This window comes from Trematomus bernacchii, unplaced genomic scaffold (genome assembly GCF_902827165.1).
Source record: "Trematomus bernacchii unplaced genomic scaffold, fTreBer1.1, whole genome shotgun sequence".
Lineage (NCBI taxonomy): Eukaryota > Metazoa > Chordata > Actinopteri > Perciformes > Nototheniidae > Trematomus > Trematomus bernacchii.
Window position 1 is genome coordinate 5,685,671 of NW_022987582.1, and position 14,181 is coordinate 5,699,851.

Genomic DNA, 14,181 nt, shown 5'->3' on the forward strand with positions numbered 1-14,181 from the left:
TTTTATAGTGGTGCACTGATCTGAATCCCCTCCCTTTAATTATGCGCTCTCCCTTTCAACGCTCAGATTTTCTCCTTCAGCAAGAATCTTTAATCTCCTTTTCAAACACTTCAACACAGCTCTCATATTTGAAACATTTTGTAACCTCACGTCGTCAATAGGACTCTTAACACTTTACGTTTTTCTTTTTTAGAGGAGTAGTGCAACCCACTCATGTTTAGTCACATGCATATTAAATCAGAGGGCAGAAACAGCAGAGAGGGTTGACAGCTGTGTAAATCCAGCTGTGGTCCTCACCTGTTACCGTCTAACATCATGTTTTAATGTTCACTCAAAGTGTCTTTCTTATCTGCTATGGCCATATTTTCAACTTGATGTATGTGTGTGTGTTTTAGCTCGGCAACTCACAACATCCTATTTTCTTTTATCTCATCTCTTTTATGCAAAATGCTAAGCAATATCCCCCCCACCCCCCTCCTCTGATGTCTGTGTTTTCTTTATCTTTCAGGAATCAAGAATAAACTGCATCCGCATCGCTCGCAAAGGTAATTCAACATGAATATTTCTCCTCCCACAGACACTGTGACCTTGAATGAATTTCTTATGCATTGCAATGTTGTCTACTCTCTCATTGTTCCAAGATAAGAAATTAAGAATGTAATTTTCACGGGATTGGTGAGTTTAGTGTACACTGCATTGTTATTCACCTCTTTCTCAAGTACAAAGGTGTGGATGTGGAGAAGCGTTCTCTGACTGGTCCTTGTTGTTTAGCAGCATGCCTCTGAGAAAAGGGCAACAAGCGGGGAGGGATTAAGGGTCAGGCTTTCATCCTGTTTGTTTGGGGGCAGACGCCGGGACACACTATATCAAAGGCAGTCTCTTTGTTCTCATCAGCAGCCCGCTAGACAGCTACATCTGAGGGCTTTGACCTCGAAAAGGTCCAGCAGGGTCCTCAAGATCAAAACTACCAGACGGAGTTACTTTGGCCTATCAGTATAAGAAAGCCAAACCCCACCCCCTCATCTTATGTACCTTCAGCTTTTGGATTCACAGGGACATGAAAAGGGCAGGGAAATTGACTCTAAGTCCTATTGGCAGGAGAGCCCTTCCTGCTGTTGCACACTGTCAGATCATGGTGAATAAAAGTAATGTATTTATAGTTATCATAGCACCGCAACAGTAAGCAGAGCCTTGCAAGTAAATTGTCTTGGCGGGAGTCTTTTCTTTGGTGAAGGCCTTTTTATCGTGTGAGAGTGAAAAACGAAAAGAGATGAGGCTCTCCTCAAGCATAGAGCCAAAAGGCAAGGCCAGCCATTTCAGCTCAGTGTCTCACTCCATCTGCCCCACGCAGACATTGATTAATTATGCTTTCATACACCAATGCAGTTTTACAGTGTGCTCGTCTCTTTTCTTTGACACTAAGCTAAGAAAGGAAGAAAGAAATGCACACGGGCTCTAAAAGTAAAAATGATAAATAAGCAACATTTTAACAATACAATCAATATAGAAAGACAGAAGTTAAAGGAGAGAAAAGTGCACAATGAAAAGTAATTTTTTTTAAAGATTGGCGGATTTACATCAGCCACGTACATGATGATTTATTTGCTAAAAAAAAGGACATACGAATGAAATCATCACGTAGATTTCCAATTTCAAGGTGGGACAGGTCAGTTTTTTGTTGGTGCTGTTTGTGAGCTCCGTGATCCCTCCACCATTTACATAGCCTGTGCATCATTGGGTCCTAAGCCCTTATTATCAAGCAGCCCATCACAGGCAAAGTGGAGGCAAATGATTCTGGCTTGGATAACAAAGCTGGAGATTACATTTCAACTTCCAGGTGACAGTTTAATTAAGGATCCTCTGGCAGGCTCAACACAACAATAGACTTCCATTTCTCCTCTAAGTGCCAATTTCCACCATCGGGCAGCTGGCAGGTGCAGGGATTCATGTGGAAATCTATTTCATGCTCGTGTTTGGCTTAATAGAAATTTCGAGGCTAAATGTGGCAAAACCGCCTTATCTGTCCAAAATGTCAGAAAACTTAAATTGATTTTTCACCTCCTCATCTACATTTCTCGCCAATAAAACGCATCCCAGTATTTCCCGTGTACGTGTCATTTTAAATGAAGTCACAGAAGAAAATGAACTGCAAGTGCTGAGTTGTGGCATTTTTTTTAGGGCAGCACGTTAGGACCGACTCTATGTTATCTCCAGTTACAGTAGCTCCCAGACATAAAGCCATATTTGGGTGATAGCGTGTCTCTGTGTGTGAACAGGGACTACAAAAAAACATTTTATTCAGTCTGACTGAACCGCTTCCTACCACTCAAAGTAAAGTATACCTTTCAAATGAGCTGTCCGTAGGTTGAGCAGCACAAAGAAATGTCACATTTTTGGAACAACATGTACCATGGAGGTAGAAATTCAAAAAGCCACTTCCTGAGCGTATATAGAAGGAAAATATCCTTTCTTATATCAAGCCAATGACTCATTTTCTCCATTCTCATATGCCAAACACCCATCATTGATTTAAAAAAAACCTGCCAAATACTCAAATAATATTGTGCTTCTTTCATCTTTGGTAAGAGGGTTCTAAAGCACTCCAGTATATGCCCCCGGCTGCAGATAGTTGGGCTCAAACATGGCGTCGTTTTAATTTTCCCTGCCCCAGATCTGATTCTTCCCCAGCAGGCTGCAAGATAGAGCTATATCCCCAGGCCCGCTGTGATTTCTTCTGCCGCTCTCCAGTTCCAAAAGGCTGAGAATGGCTAGTTTCGGGGTTGTTAAGGCCTGGAGGACAGGCTGACACACTCAAGAAAAACTAGATCAGTGGGCCCTGTGCAACAATACAAAAAAAAAACAGTGCTCAGCACCATTTACATAAGTATGGAGCTTTATGCCAGAGAAATGAATAACCTGCTATTATGATGACGACTTTTCCAGAGGTTTACAGACACCCGGGCACCTTGAGATTATACTGTAGGGCTGTGAGGATGACTTGTGACTGGGAGAAAAAATACACTTTATATATTTATTTTCCATATTGAATATAAATTTGCTGCAACAGTTTAGTGCATGTACAATAGCATAGAAATGTACTATTGTAATATCACAAGGTGTCAGGTTATTGTTGCAGTGTCATTGTACAGAAGAACAATTGCTGAATTGCTCCTTTTTGTACATGACTAATGGGTCTTAGCTAATGAGTTTCTTGTCTTAGGCAAGATCCTGTGAAAATAGTTTCTTCTTCTACATCAATTTATTGCAATCTGTTTATGTTCTCAACTCAGTTTATTTTCTGTAAACATCAGTATAAATCTTCAACAGTCTAAGTAGCCGGTTGAAAACCTCTTAGACAACACTATGCAAACCAATCATTTTGCGTGTCAGAGCACAAGTTATCATTATGTATGTCTGAGGATTGCAGGTTTGTTAGGTTGGACAGCATGGACAATCGCTGTCTGCCTTCAGGCTTCACTTCTTTTATTCACGTGTCTCTTTTATCCTTAACAAGTATAGAAAATAACTACTGGTATAGAAGTGTAGCCTTGACGTTGAGAAGACTATTATTATATAGTGGATCTCCTCCCAGCAGTCATGATAAGCACTATGAACGTCTGTAGTGTTGTGTGAAAAGAACACAACTCTGAGTTCTGTGTGCATTCATTAAAGTTATTTGAAGCTGTGGGTTTTCTATTTTCCATGTCTGCATTACATTTTTCACTCTCTTTGCTTTAGACTTTACTATGAATAATTTATTTGGCACCTTCAACATTATTTCTGTATGTACTGTATTTGCATTGTGCCATTCTTATTCATCTGCCTCTGTGTTTCTGCTTCTTTAGCAGCCTGCAAGGATCACCGCAAAGCTCTGGAGGTGTCCCAGCACTCGGAGGAGATGGGTCTGATTCTCGGGGTGTGCGCTGGAGGCCTGGTGGTGCTCATCCTTCTGCTGGGTGCCGTTATTATCATCATTAAGAAAGGGTAAAAGTCTGCTGATAACTGTTGATCGCACATCATGCCTCATTATGCACACCCCCATATTGTTTTAGCCTTTTATGTTTTGTTTTGGACCATTTAGTCATCAGTTTTCATATTTTGCTGAACTTTTGAAAAGGTCATGCTTATTTAGGATAGAGTCTGAAACCAACAACCAGCGCTGCATTGTTTTCATTGCCTCATGGTGCACGTGGGGACCAAACAACTCACATCTGTAGAGCCTACAGTATCTGAGTGTGAAGTATCTAATTAAAGGCAGATGCAATTCAATTAGCCACTTAATTACGCACACCAAGCAGAGGCCTGATCCTTAAATGAGATGGTAATTGGGAGGGAAAAGGTGTGCTTTAAGAGATTATTAGCCAATGATCCCGCAGGTTTACAGTACATCATCTACACATCTGGCTCGGCATTTATATAGCAGCAGCTGTAGTGCAGCCTGAGTTTAAATCTCAAATAAGGCTTAACCTGCCTTACTAAAATAAGATAAATGAACATTTGAAGAACCTGCCGTGCCAAATGGGAAGTTACTCAGGGCTCCAACAATCATTATTAAATGGCTGACACAGCCTCCCGGCTAATATTGAATAATGTTGATTCTGAAAAGTCACGACTACTCTGCACATTAGCCCGGGTTCCTATGCTAAGCCACCATGAAGTCCGCTCTTAGAGAATTGATTGCTAAAATGTTTCTGACAGGAAGCCTTGCGGTCTAGTCCTTGAAGTGTAACACTGAGACATATTCGATAGAAGGGAAAAAAACTAGTTTTTCCGTCAGCACCTGCTTGGTTAGTTTGCATGTGTCATACGGCCGCCTGCGCAGCCGAGCTCACGGGAGGATGGATTTCATTTTCACTGTAATCAATGCATTCTGCCCTCAGCTGGCATTGCTTTCATCTTACATCTCTTTTTCTTCTTCTTCTTGATTATTTTTCTTCTTCTCCTGCACTCTTGCCAGAAGGGACTACTACTCTTACTATCAGTAAGTGACTCCACCTCTTGCTATCCCATCGTTTCAGTGATCCATCTTATACATGCTTGTGCACTGGCTGTCGATCATAAGGTGTAGAGGGAAAATAATGAAGCAGTTATTTGGACTTTATCACCTTTTTTCTCTTAGTTGCTCTATATTCTTACCTCCATAGCATTCGTTACTAAACATAACATTTCCTTTTTCCTCCTCTCTCTTTCTCTCTCTGTCTATTACAATCTCCCCTGTATTGTTTCCATGAATAGGAAACCAGTGAACATGAATAAGACACCCATTACCTACCGGCAGGAGAAGAGCCATATGGGCTCCATGGAGCGCAGTTTCACAGACCAGAGCACTCTGCAGGAGGATGAAAGGATGGCCCTTTCCTTCATGGATGCGCACACCTGCGGCACACGCAGTAAGACAAAAGACACTCAGTGTACACAAACCTGGCAGCTTACCACTACTACACAATGCAATTTCAAACTTGACACACATCATCCCTCACTTTTTAATCTTGTTGACCGTCACTCATTCACTCCATAAATGTCTGAATCATTCTGAAAGATAATTATCACGCTGTGTGAAAAATGTTCTGTGGTTCGACTCCCCTTCAACTATTCACTGCCTGCAGCTGATACACAAGACGAATCCCACAAGATTTGCAAAAAAAGGGAGAAGTGAAGTAACATATTTGTATTGAAAGAAATGATTTGTGATGCTTGTCAGTACGTTTCATCTTCATCTCCTTTCTAATATCGTCAGTCTCACAGAAAGGGAACCACAGATGTGTTTACTTTACAGGAAGTGCTGATCTTGTTCACACGTCATGCGAGACAGAGCCGCTGTCACGTCTCTATAAAATATAATATGAAGACATCTGTGTGCAGACAGACCTTAATCGAAGTGACACACCTGTAACATATACTGTACTGTATGAGTCAGTATCAGCATACAGATTCCCACGATGTAATGGTAACACCAGCATTTGTAATTCCGAACAAAACATGCTACTAAATGTTTAATGTTTTACATCGTATCACATCTTGTCCATGAGTTATTCGGCTTGAGTCGTGCTGACATTGAACATGTGTCTGTGTCTGCTGCAGGTGACGTCCGTAGTTCAGTGAACGAGGCCAGCAGCCTGCTGGGGGGCTCCCCGAGGCACCAGTGTGGACGTAAAGGCTCCCCATACCACACAGGGCAGCTCCACCCCGCCGTCAGAGTGGCTGACCTTCTGCAGCATATCAACCAGATGAAGACTGCCGAGGGCTATGGCTTTAAACAGGAGTATGAGGTGAGAGAGCGCTGCTACTCTCCTGTCTTACACAGCACAGCACAACACAGCCAGCTTATTAATCTTCCACTCTGACTAAGTTAAGTTAAAGCAAGTGTTGCTTCTGGTGTTTAGTGTCTTAGGAAGATTGTGTTAGTTAATAATCAACCTTCACTGTTATTATTTAACGTGGGTATAATTGGTTCATTCTTGCCGGACATGCATCGAGTGGGATACTTAAAGGCAAGAACACTCAAACTGCGGTGATATACATAATCCAATGCTACAGTTGGAGGCTTGGTTACATTAACTTCAATTTTCATGCCAAAAATTAAAAAGCGGTCTAATTATGCTTAAGAAACTTATTGCAAATTGGGTAACACTTTGTATGAGGACCATGTCTATAACGCATTTATAATGCTTTATTAAAATATTCCTAACCCATTCTACAATAACTTATAAGGTCACGTAATATTATATATTTATTTTCCAAGGATGAAAGTGTGCCTGCATTCATTACAAATGTTGTTATATTACAATATTATAATCTTTTTATAATGGTAGTATAACTTTAAGAGGTCACTGTTGCTTTGAGTAAAGTGAAACAAAAATAAATATATAAATACAGTACATTTATTTATTTATTTTGTATAGAAAAAAGTGAAACGCTGTAACTGTTTGCGGCAGGAGCATCAACGGTATGAAGCAGCTCTTTCTGCTTTTCTCTTTGACGCACAAGGTCATCGTCTCAATTCAAACTGCAAGTTATTGTATATGAATAAAAGGCCATTCATTGCTGCTACCTACTTACTGTATCTATCTTATCTCATCCACAAATTATGTTTTAAATAATAACCCGCACTTCATCCATCTATTTTCACTTTGCCTAGATTTAAGGTCTCAACAGAAAACTTTTCTTCTTTGTTGGTGCTTCCATGGCAGCGGGAAGGTATTATCTCTCAATCATGTCTTTCCTGAGGTGATCTAGTGTGTTAGTATTGCTTTTAAGGCCACTGTGTGTAATACAAACTTAGTTCAGCCATGATCCCATTATTTCATTTTCTGAGCATGCAGAGCTTGTTGCCATAGGGGAGATTTGTCAAAGTTGCAAGACAAAGCTGTGCTGAGCTCCCTCCGCACCATAAGGTCCGGTACAGTGGCTACACTGATGTACACCATGCCTGGTTAACCTGCGCACTCCTCCATAACACAGCGGAGAAAACGTGCACGTTCAAAAAAGCTGTTTTAAGTTAGTGGACGCATTGTTCTGGAGTTGAAGAAGCCAGGGGTAATCAGTAAAAAAATGTTTGTAACACTACAGTTCTTGGTGTAGCCAGGGAGGAGGACGGGTCAATAACCAGGCTTCGCTCAGCAGGAGTGCTCGACCTTAATTGTCCACATTGTTGCAGTAGGAGGAGGAAGGACTATATTGAGGACCTTATAAACCTTATAGACAAACCCTCTGTGATGCAGGAAGTGCCTGAACAATTTGAGAGTGTTGGAGTATGCATATTTGGTACAGGAAAGTAAACTCAATAAGTTTATTATTAAAAGTATTTGAGAGTTGACCTTAGTAGAAGAAACTGAAGCCCCACATATAAGTAACAGAACAGCTACTGTCCTCATGAATACAGAAAAATGTATCGCTGACATTACATTACATGTCATTTGTTAGACGCTTTTATCCAAAGCGACTTACATACATTCAGTACTGTGGACAATCCCCACAGGAGCAATTTTGGGGTGAAGTGTCTTGCCCAGGGACACAACGACATGCTGACTGCAGTGGGACTCAAACTTGCTATCCCCTGATTCAAAGTCCAGCACTCTATCCACTGAGCCATAGCCGCCCATCTCACTGCTTATCTTCTCTGTCGATTTGATGTAATATTTTGTGGGAATTGCCACTTGGAATTGCTGCATGATTAACTGTTTAAATTAATTATGCCATTGTAGGGACAAAAACTGATTTCCATTGTAGGGACAAAAACTAATTGAAAGTAGCTAGTCCTATGATGACAGTCACAAAATGCAATTGATAGCCCATAGATTGAGTTCTGCAAGCATATGCGCTCAATCTCAGAGCTGTGAGCTGAGTTTCTATAAGTGGGGAGTGGACTTTGGCAATCTTAAGACCACCAAGACTCATCGAGACAAAATTAAGTATTTGAAAGAGAGTCATTTGGTTATCTTTACTGGCTGTTAGTGAGTAGTAAGTAGTATCACCTGCAATTACCACATGTTGTGGATAACTGTGAGCTTAGAGAGGCCATGTTAGCTGGAATGGCTCTTGCTAGGGGGCTGTGGGAGGCCATCAATCCTCCTCTGACATCCTCCATGAGCCCTTCTCACCACCCTCTGAAATTAATTAGTGGGGGTTAAAAAAGGCATCTGGATCACACTGTCGCTGAGCATATGAATAAATCATCCTCATTTGGCCCCAAAAGAAGCCCTCTGTCATGACTGCAGGCCTGGTGAGGTTAAATATCTCAGTTGGAGTCCTCTGTCTACAACTGAAAGATTGTGGGGTACAGAAGAGAGGTAAGGGGAGTCTGAAGGGTTGGGTAGTAATGCAAAAAGGATTAAATGTTAGGAAAGAGAGTTTTGTCTTCTATGCCCTGTCACCTCAAAATATCCTCCTCACGGTAGCAATGTTAGTATTTACCTCCCTCCTCAATACATGGTGCAGCGTAAATGCTCTATAATTTCCGAGGGTAACCATCAGACTGCTATAGAGGACGATTCTCTCTCTCACACAGCACAGGGCTGATGATGCTGCTCTGATGAATCACTGACTGAGATATCCCGTCATCTGATCCAGTAATGGTTGGCTCTACATTCAAAATAGAGGCAATAACCATTATTTCAGACACACTGTGATCAACCAGGTCGTTGTCCAGCAAACAAAGATGGTTCAGAAACTGCATGCACCTTATCGTTGCATATTGTGAATCATGGTTCGTTTTTTGTACCATTTCCTTGTGGCGGGTTGTAAGTCCTGAGTTGAACTGTAAGTACAGGCATTTTTCTCCTGCAGAGAATTGCTTATCCCCCTCCTGCTGTCACCGTGGCTGCTGTCTCCAGCTGTATGTTCCAGGGCACATAATGACGGGCCCAGATCTCTGAATACTTCTCCCCGGTGGAACTTTGTGGATGAGAGCTGAGATCACACCCCTGGGAAAAATCCATCCTTGTCACCCTCAGCCCTCGTGAAAAGAGAAGACATCTTTTGTCTCTGGTTCTTGGTTTTCCCTCTGGAACTCTGCTTGTAGATTCATTAAACTGTCCCTCACGGGCAAAACACACTCCACTCAAAAAATCAATACACACCTCTTTGTTTTGTTTTTATCTCTTTGCTATAGTATGTGTTTTGATAGAGTGTCTCTCCATTATGAAGGAAAATTATGAGGAGTATCATATTACACTGCCTGGCAGTATAGGTTTTTATTTCCCCGAAGAATACCTATGTGGTGTAAAACATTGATCAAGAATTGACAGTGAGTTGTGAAGGGGTGTGTGTGTGCAGCAGCTACTGTACAGCCATATTCCCACCGTAGAGTCTTGCGAGTAAACAACAGCAGAGCTGAAACTTTCATTATTCTACTTTATACCCCGAGGCTGAGGTTAGCAAGGATTATTATTGATTCAAAGTTTAGTTACACCAGAGGCTACTGAATTATTACTGTGCTTATTTAAAAACAACAGTTACCTCATTCCACATTCATACCATTTTGGCAGCATGAATCAGGCTTGTTTATTTTTTTGATATCCAATATCCCAATTGTATCACATCTGCGACATCTCTGATTGGATTTTGACTGAATGTAGTGGGATTACGAATCTCATCCCCGGTTTTGGCATTTAAAAAATTGTGTGGGTGAACAAATTACAGGTGACATAACAGTTATTGAGTGAAATGAACAGTGGGATGTTGATGTCACATCAAGATGTTAGAAAAAGTGCTTTAAAGTGTTAGAATGTCAGAAGTTCATGTCTGTACTTGAGTGTAATTATTTCGTTCATCTAATTTTCCTCACTTTATATGATCCTCTTAACCAACCCACTCCACCGATTCCTGCCAATGAGGGTTTTCTAATACATTTCCCTCGGGTCTGTGTTGTTTTCCCTTCACTCCCCTGTCACTCTCACTGTTCTTTTTTTCTCTACCTGCTCCTCTCTCCTATATGGACATAACAAGAGAAAAAAGACAGCTCAGAGGTCTGCTGTTAAAAAAATAAGCAAGGGAGGAATGTGGAGAGAAGTTATCAGGAAAGGTAGAGAAAGGTTCAGAAAAAGAGAGACATACCCCAAGAGAGATCTCCTGCATAGAAAGAGGAGAACAAAGTGTGGAGGATGGTGTAATCCCAGGAAGGCTTTGGCTGGTTCTTGGCTCTCTGTGGGGAGAACAGCGTTGTAATCCCCTGCTCAGCATGCATACTTGGGCAGAGTTTCACCAAATTCCCCTAGTGGCTGAAAACCACAGGGGGTAGACTGGTTTGGCTGTGTGTGTGTGTGTGTGTGTGTTTTTCATACATCTGAAGGGGCTGTTTGCAGACTTAATTTAGCCCACAGCAGACGATCAAAAGTGGCTTATGATGACGTGTGAGAGTAAGCATTTGCTGGTGCAGACAGGTGGATGATAGGGAATGAGGAGAGGTGTTGCTGAGTATGATATGCTATAATATAACTGAGCAGCCATCCACTAAGCAAGTGACAGTCTTCCTTCTTTTTCTCCAATTACCGGTCTTCTCACCATACAGTGACAAGCTGTATATAGAAACATTCAGTGAGTTACAGAGCTGTATTCTTCAACAACATGTCTTCTCGTTTTGCAGCAAGTTATACCTAATGTTAGAGGCTAACCTCTGTTTTTGTATTGTTCTCTTCCCACACTGCACAAAGGCAATTTACTATACTGAAGAGGCAGTTTCTTGTCTGTGAGTTCTTGTTCAATAAGTCGTGATTTTGGATAAAGACAGACATAAGCAGGCTTCTCATTTCCAGCCAGCCACCTCCATCTGATTCGTTTTTCTTTACAGCTGAATTATTCTGTTGAAAACCCCATAAAAGCAGTTTTAAATATGTTGATATACTGCCAAAAAACATTCATGTATTATATGTTTATGATTCTTGGCTTTTGCAGTATGTCATTTGTTTCTCTTATTATGCTTATTGTGACCATTACATCCCAAAATATCAAGACCAATTCCTTGTATGTAAAAACCCACATGGCAACAAACCTATTTCCTGTTTCCAGAGTTTGACAGACCTGCTGCACTTAGATACGATTAGCTAAGCCATGATTGGATGATTGGATGATGGCTCTTTGGTCAATTTGTGCATTATGAAACTTCCATTAACTCCATGAGCCTCTTCTGTGATAAAATGGAGTCCTGGGATTACTTTTATGGATTTAAGGTTGAGGTTAATTTATTTGTGTCGCACATTTCAGACTCAAAGGCAATTTAAAGTGCTTTACATTGGCAAAAGAAAAAGCAAAAAGACAAACAAAACGACAAAAAGACAATTCATGAAAGAGATAGAAATAAGTTAAAAATAAACATTTTAGATACATATCATTCTTGAAGAAGTGCTCAAGTTACATTTAAAAACATAACTTAAAGGAGACCTATCATGCAAAATGCACTTTTGTACGTCTTTTATACATGAATATGTGTCCCCGGTGTTCCAGGGAACTCACCAAGTGTCAGAAAACACAACCCTCTCTATTTTCCTCCATACCCAAATCTCTAAAAAAGGGGCTGCAACGGATCTGATAAAAACTGATCCAGATTTGAACACTGTCCTGACGTCAGGACGGTGGCGCTACGGCTATTGGGCCAACTCTCCACCTATCAGGGGGAGACAGCCACGGCCATTGCCGTTCGAAAGCGCTGGAGACGCTGTAGTACATATGCCAGGCCTGTAGGTGGTGCTGTTCTCACTGAATCAGCCTTTGCAAAAACAGAGCTAAAAAAGTGCAAATTGAGCGAAATGAGGCATGGCTAAAATGCATGATCTGTTTGGTATTTTGAAAAAAAAAAAGTATAAATATGCCTTATATAGGTATGGTCCTACACTATATTATTCAAATATAGCATGATAGGTCCACTTTAATCCATGGAAAAGCAGCATTTAATTAAGAGTTTTCAGTTAAGTGTCACTTGTCACTGATGTTGTACACCAAATATTAACCCAGTATTAAAAAGCCATTGGGTTTATATTTTTCCTGACGACAATAAATGTATGTCCATAACTTTTGGATGTGGCAAAAACAGTGTGATGACTGAGGTGCTCATTTATTTGATCACGTTTCTTGGATAAACCAAGAAACCTCTGTAGGATACAATGCCTCTTGGTCTTCTTTGTCAGTTGTGATGCTGATAGGCCTGTACAGTTTGCCATTAAACACCATTTTTACACATAAAACAAAGAAAGTGCTGGAGCTTTGATTATCGTTAAAATCTAAATCTAAACTATATGAATTGTTAATATGGAGAAGCCCTTTCCCTGAAATGCATCTATGTTGTTTCTTTATCTCTGTAGAGCTTCTTTGATGGATGGGACTGCACAAAGAAGAAGGACAAAACCAAAGGGAGGCATGACACACTGTCAGGATGTAAGTCATCAGAACACATTTTATTTAGTATATTAAAAAAAAGCCATTGTGGAATCGTTGTATTTTAAATGTGCTTTGCTATTTCATTCTAATCCGTCTCAGATGACCGCCACAGAGTCAAGCTCCACCCTCTCCTGGGAGACCCCAACTCAGACTACATTAACGCTAACTACATTGATGTAAGTGTAATCCTGTTTTTCTGCCTCTGTTCGACATGGGATACAAATAGTCTACTGAGTCTCTATCTCTCACACCCTGCAAAGCCACAGTCCATCTCTCTCATTGCTGTAAGCTCACCAGTCTGCTGGCCCACTTTCACCTGGAAGCTTTCATCCAATCAAAGGCCCTTCTAGCGATGTTTTGCCAGCTGCCATGGTTATGAGTTGCTACAGAGAATCCCTGACTCGGCTATCGCTTTTATTAAAACAGAGTGAAATGAATGCATTTAATTCCTTGTGGAGGAAATGAACCTTTCTGTAAGATGCCACAAAATCCCCCCTAAATTAAATAGACATGATTGATGTTATTCAATCTCCGGATGGGCCGCCGGGAGGAGTTGATCCTTTCCACTGTTCACCTTAACTGTCTGCCAAACATGCAGTGCCACAGTAACATGCTCACTGATCATATTGAAAAACATGTATATGTTCCCATTACATGTTCCCATTCATGAAAAACTAGAGGAGGCTGTGTCTATTCAGAAAGCATAAGTGCGCGTTCAGATTCAGATTAGTGGAGTTATTGAGGAAAGAAATCGGCACAGATTTTGAAAAAGGTGATACAATAGTACAGATATACTTGTAGATAGAAACTAGTATTTTGGTTCCCCTGTGAATTCGTTGTCACAGCCCTCAGGTGTTGCTATTCATTTGAGTCATGTCATGTCAAGCGAGTCTGATATGATTTCTTTATCAAGCAAGATTTATTTTGCACGCCTCTCATTGGGAATAAAGAAAACATGGCACTTGGTGAAAAGTTGAGGCAAGCTCATGTTCTCCCAGTGCTGGTTGAGGATGATAAGATGAGAAAAGATCCTGTTTCTGTCAAAATCTTTATAAAGAATATATAATAAAGTTATTTTAGCGAAAGAGAAAATTACGAACTGCATAATTTGACTTGATTTTAGGTGGATTTATCCTTTATGGCCAATTATATCATATAAAGGCTTGACGCAACGGATCTTTTTTTTCCTGTCTTTAATTTCTCTGTAGAGAGTAACCAGTCGGGAAATGCTTTTAGAGAGTTCATTACAATGAGAGGGCATTACAAATGTGGCCTGCTGTTAGGACTGTAGTTATCATGAGGGTCTCCATT

The 14,181-nt window shown here is 40.8% G+C and overlaps 1 protein-coding gene across 2 annotated transcripts in view; it reads left to right on the forward strand.

Annotated features, from left to right (window-relative positions):
- ptprub (protein tyrosine phosphatase receptor type Ub) overlaps window positions 1-14,181 on the forward strand; it is a 156,061-nt gene that overhangs the window by 118,795 nt on the left and 23,085 nt on the right. For both annotated transcript variants that reach the window (XM_034127723.1, XM_034127722.1), the window contains exons 13-18: window positions 509-545; window positions 3,846-3,984; window positions 5,236-5,390; window positions 6,082-6,269; window positions 12,795-12,867; window positions 12,970-13,046. In XM_034127723.1, the coding sequence (XP_033983614.1) occupies window positions 509-545; window positions 3,846-3,984; window positions 5,236-5,390; window positions 6,082-6,269; window positions 12,795-12,867; window positions 12,970-13,046 (669 nt within the window). The remainder of the gene's footprint in view (window positions 1-508; window positions 546-3,845; window positions 3,985-5,235; window positions 5,391-6,081; window positions 6,270-12,794; window positions 12,868-12,969; window positions 13,047-14,181) is intronic.